General features: G+C 54.6%; 1 protein-coding gene across 1 annotated transcript; it reads left to right on the forward strand.

Moving 5' to 3' along the window:
• Nucleotides 1–686: 686 nt before the first annotated feature.
• On the forward strand, nt 687–4,930 carry Ccdc28b (coiled-coil domain containing 28B). The gene is made up of 6 exons (XM_021636827.2): nt 687–881; nt 1,878–2,064; nt 3,521–3,687; nt 3,798–3,991; nt 4,184–4,206; nt 4,745–4,930. The coding sequence occupies exons 2-6, from the start codon at nt 1,901–1,903 to the stop codon at nt 4,797–4,799; spliced, it is 603 nt and encodes a 200-aa protein (XP_021492502.1). The 5' UTR covers nt 687–881; nt 1,878–1,900; the 3' UTR covers nt 4,800–4,930.
• The last annotated feature ends 96 nt before the right edge of the window (nt 4,931–5,026 follow it).

The raw sequence follows: 5,026 nt of genomic DNA on the forward strand, positions 1-5,026 counted from the left end.
AGATTCTCTGGGTTCCCCAACAGCCAGGGGCTCAGGTCAGGAAGCCTGCTTGTTGAGCTCAGGGAAAAGGGAATGTTGTTGCTTGGGTCTTAATTTTAGCTGCTGGGCAGCCTGGCGAAGGGCACTCCCGTGGCATCAGGTGCTGCTCCGGAGGACTGAGCTAGGATCCTCTGCCAGGTCTTTAAATAGCTGCCTCATTGATCGGACCTCCCTCCTGGCCAGCACCACAACCAGCAGCTTCCTTTGGGAGCCCACATGTCCCTCCTGCCAGGTTGCCAGGTCTCCTGTTTGCTCTGGTGGGACGTGGTCCTGTCCGTTCACTAGTGCTCACAGGCTAGGAATATCAATGTGATGGGACAGTGACGATGCTCAGAAATGAGTGACAATTGGTTATTCTCAGTAAAATCGGGTTAACAATTATGTCTCAAGATTATAAGGATTAAAATGTACATAAAAGGCTTAACAGGGCACTTGGGTACAAGACTGATTCTTCTGGCGGCTGCTGCTTATTTTTCTTATATATTGCCTATACGCACACATTTCCCATCACCGCCTCCTGCACAAAAAGCCACCACCATTTTGTAAGGGATTCCCTCCAAACATGACAAGAAAAGGGAAGTATCTTAAATCCATATTCCGGAACTAACAGAGTTCCCCTAGTTGAGGTGGGAGGCGGGGTAAGAGGAACTGTTGAGTCAACATGAGGGCTTTCCTGCTCAGCTCCCTGACTCCAAAGAGGGCTACTTTCTCTTTAAATGCAAATCACCTCCAGCCAGCTTAGCTCCCACCAGCTCTGGTTCCCGGGAGGAGAGAGAAAACAGGGTGGAGGGAGATTGCAAAGAAGCACCATTCCACACCCCACCCAGACCCCAAACACCCAGGTCAGTGGCTCCCCGGAGGGACGTGGGAAGGTAGTGACAAAGGAGGGGCCGGGGTAACGCACCTGATGCTCTTTTTCTGAAGCCGGAATTCAAAACTGAGTAATTGCCGACGCGGCTTCCCAGGCTGTGCACGGACAGCTGCTCCGGCCGCTGCATCCATCAGGTCACATTACTGGGTCACACTGCTGCATGGAGGGACTGGTCTCCCTTCCACCCCACCCCAGCCCCATTGATGCCACCAAGCTGTTACACACGGGGGCTTAAACGCTCATGTCCCTCTTTCCCGGTCGCCATCCCAGAAACGAAGTACCCATTCTGGTTAACGGTTTAGACGGAGAGGACATGCCTGGGAGTCAGGCTGAGCTGTGTGGGCCACAGGTACACACATCGGTGGAGGTCTAGCCCTAGAGACTTTCTAACTGGAAACAAAAGACTAGAAGTGGTTCCGGGGAGTTTCTAGGCATCCCTGGCATGTGTAGTCGAAGTGAGGTGGAAGAGAGAAGCCAGTATGTGAGCGATGAGCCAGCCTTCCTGGTCCATGTGGCTGACAGGGTGACACTAGGGCATTTCCAGGTGTCCCTACCATACTTTGGCTGCAGCTCACGCAGTGTTGATCAGTATCCGCCACACACGAAGTGGGGCTTAGTTAAGACACTGCTGATCCTCAGCTGGCCCTCCGAGTCCATCCACCTGAGTGTCTTCCTTTCCTGGGCTCTGGGCTGCCGCAACAGGAAAACAGCAACATGACCCTGGTCCACTCCAGCCCTCTCAGGCAGGCCCGTGGGGCTTTCAGGAAGAAAGGGGCTCTGAGCAGCCTTAGAGGGCCCTTCAGATGCATAGCAACAGCCCAGCATCAGGCTGGCATCTGGCCCTGCACAGACGAGGGGCAGAGCTCCTGACTGCTGGACGAGGACAAATTGGACGACAAGAAGTCAGTTCTCAGGGGTTGCTGAGTTGAATGGGGTGATGTTGCCTGCTCTGTATCTTCCTTCCCAGGCCTGAGGTCCAACAAACACCCAATGGATGACAAAAAGAAGAAGCGGAGTCCTAAGCCCTGCCTGACCCAACCAGCACAGGCCTCAGGCACACTTCGCAGAGTTCCTGTGCCCACCAGCCACAGCGGTTCCTTGGCTCTGGGACTCCCTCATCTGCCATCGCCCAAGCAACGAGCCAAGTTCAAAAGGTGAGCAGGGAAGGGGTGCCTGGCAAGAACAGAGACCCCTGGCCGCAGGCTGAGCACTGCGGAGAGAAGAGCCTTCAGGCATTAGCAGCTAAGCGGTGGCTGACTGCCTTCCTTCCCTGCAACCACCGGCTCAGCATTCACCCATGATGGAGACCCGGCGCTTGCCCTCAGGTGCACAGAGCCAGGGTGGGGGTGGGGGGTCACCGCTACCACACAGAGGCTGCACCTCTGAGGAGGAGGTGAATGAATGTGAGAGAGGCGGGTGCTAGACACTGGAGAGGGAAGCCTATTCGAGGCCGAAAAGCTTGCAAGCCATGAAAACAAAGATACTGACCGGAAGGCTCCGGGGGCCTAGGGAATAAACACCTGCTGGGGGAATGAGTTCTTCCCACTTTAGCGGCTCTGGGGCTGAACCTAAGAAAGCGGGCATTCTCAGCGAGTGCTCAACCGCTGAGCCACCTCCCTAGCCCATTTCAGTGCTTCCTCCGGGAATCTGTCTGGAAGTGGCAGCATGGGAATATAATCCCAGCACTTGGGTGGCCGAGGCAGAATCAGAAGTTCAAAGACCATTAGCTGTGAAGAGAGTTTGAGCTAGTCTGGGCTACAAGAGACACTGCCTCAAAAAAAAAAAAAAAATCAGTGTTGTTAAGAATTTTGGTGGCCAGGTATGGTGGTAAATGCTCTTAATCCTGGCATCGGGTGGCAGAGACAATGGATCCCTGTGAGGCTGGCTTGGTCTACACAGTGAGTTCCAGGCCAGCCAAAGCTGCATAGTTAGACCCTGTCTCAAAATGACAAAACAAAAAATAATTTGGATCCTACCCTATATATCTACATTTGTTCTCATAAATACAATATGTTCTTTTCCCTAGTGCCCTAAATAAAGCCAGTGTCCCCTGTGGGACTCCTGGCAAGCATGTACCAGTAGGGCCATAGCAGGCTACATCTGAAGCCTGGGGCTGCTTGAGAGTAGTGGAAGGGCGCTTGGAGAGGAAGGAAGGCCGGGCTGGCCACAGTGTTCAGATGGAATGTGTTACCCTGCTGTAGCCAGAGCCACACCTGCAAGGAGATGGAAAATTCAGAACAGTTCCTGGAACAAGAGCAGGAAGATTTGGGGAGTGGGAGGTGCTTCCTTGGCAGTAAAGGAAGACATTTGCTAAAAGCCAAGGCCAAGTGACCTGGCCAGATCCACAGGGGTACATGGGCTCTCCTTGCAGGCGTGGCTCTGGCTGCAACATTCCTGGAAACAGACTTCTTTCCGTCCTCTTCTTTCCTTTTACTAGCTCTTTTCCCTCTACCCATCCCACTGCTCAGGCCAGGACCCAAAAACAAACATCCAGTCCCTGTTGCTGAGTGGGTAGGGCAGATAAGTAGCACAGAGAGAATGGCACAGGAGATCCCCGCGTGCCTGGCTGTTCCCCACATCCATGACCGTGTCCCTGTCCACTTCAACCAGAATAGGCAAGGAGAAATGCCGACCAGTTCTGGCTGGAGGTGGGGTCAGCTCCGCAGGCACGCCCCTGCAACATTCCTTCCTGACGGAGGTGACAGACGTCTACGAGATGGAGGGTGGACTGCTGAACCTGCTCAATGATTTTCATTCAGGCCGACTGCAAGCCTTCGGTAAGGCCAGGGGCAGGGTAGTTCTGTGGGTGGGGGTGGGGGGAGGCTGGGGCTTCCGGCTTGCCGGGGCTAGGGTCCCAGGCTGGCTCCTGAACTCAGGAGTTGTCCAGGGAAGGAATGCTCCTTTGAGCAGCTGGAGCACGTGCGGGAGATGCAGGAGAAGCTGGCCAGATTGCACTTCAGCCTGGACGTGTGTGGGGAGGAGGAGGACGAGGACGAGGAAGACGATGGGGTAGCCGAGGGCTTGCCTGAGGAGCAGAAGAAGACGATGGCTGACCGCAACCTGGACCAGCTGCTTAGCAACGTGAGTTCTGGATCCTGGGGACGTCAGGGGTGGAGAGGGCACAGGCTCCCAAATCTCTCAGTGAAAAGTTGGGGGTGCGTGAACCCAAGGGCCGCAGGCCCCTCAAGCTCCACTAGACTTTTGGGCATCCCCAGGGCACCCAGGTTTCTTCTGGGACCCCTGACGTAAGCCTCCTTTTCCCTCTGTTGACAGCTAGAAGATCTTAGCAATTCCATGTATCCTTCCCAAGGGGCTTGATGGGATTCACGTGTCTCTCAGGTGAGGAAGAAACGAGGAAAGGGAAATCTTCCCGCCCCACTCCGGGTGTGTTCACTCGTAACAAACATTCCATCTCCTGCAGTCCTGCTGACTCAGAATTAGCCACAAACCGCCCCCACCTCAGAAGAGGACTGTGGAATTTCCCGAGTCCTAAGAGAAAAGTGCGTCAGGTGTGGTGGCCCAAAACTTTAACCCCAGTACCCAAAAGGCAGAGGCAAACAAATAGATCCCTTGCGTTTGAGGCCATCCGGATCTGCACAGTGAGTTCTAGCATAGGCAGGATTTAACACGGCCACAAACGGCTGGGTGGAGGAGAGAAAAATGCTTGCCGGGAGTATGGTTTACACTCTGATACAGTATCTTTTGGGGAGGGTTGTTTTGAGACAGTCACACTGTGTAAGCTGACACCAGCACAAGGCTTGTCTGATGTTCTCCTACCCTTCTCACACACACACACTCTGGGGTCTGAAGAGTCACAGTCCTTGACTGGCACAGACAGAAGTTGCACTTGGCAGAGAACGCCGAGCCTGAGGAGCAGCCAGCGGCGTAGGTGTCGCCCAGACTGCTGCTCTTCCTCCCTTCAAACTGTGACTTTTTACGGATTCGGGAGGGCATCCCGCAGCCTCCCAGGTGCTATGGGGTCGGGGGCGCTTGTTGAAATTAAACAAACGGGAAAGCGTCTCCTCGGTGTTCTCCTTACTCTCACTGCGCCGTACTCAGGATTGGGGGGAAAAAGCTGGGTCAGGACCGGGCTGCGTGGGCAGGTCAGAGGGAAGG

Source organism: Meriones unguiculatus, chromosome 3, assembly GCF_030254825.1.
Source record: "Meriones unguiculatus strain TT.TT164.6M chromosome 3, Bangor_MerUng_6.1, whole genome shotgun sequence".
Classification (NCBI taxonomy): domain Eukaryota; kingdom Metazoa; phylum Chordata; class Mammalia; order Rodentia; family Muridae; genus Meriones; species Meriones unguiculatus.

Excerpts from the sequence above, each read along its gene's own strand:
- Ccdc28b (XM_021636827.2), top strand. The coding sequence starts at position 1,901 with ATGGATGACAAAAAGAAGAAGCGGAGTCCTAAGCCCTGCCTGACCCAA. Across the intron at positions 2,065-3,520 it reads CAACGAGCCAAGTTCAAAAG|AATAGGCAAGGAGAAATGCC; the intron begins GTGAGCAGGGAA and ends CACTTCAACCAG. Across the intron at positions 3,992-4,183 it reads TGGACCAGCTGCTTAGCAAC|CTAGAAGATCTTAGCAATTC; the intron begins GTGAGTTCTGGA and ends CTCTGTTGACAG.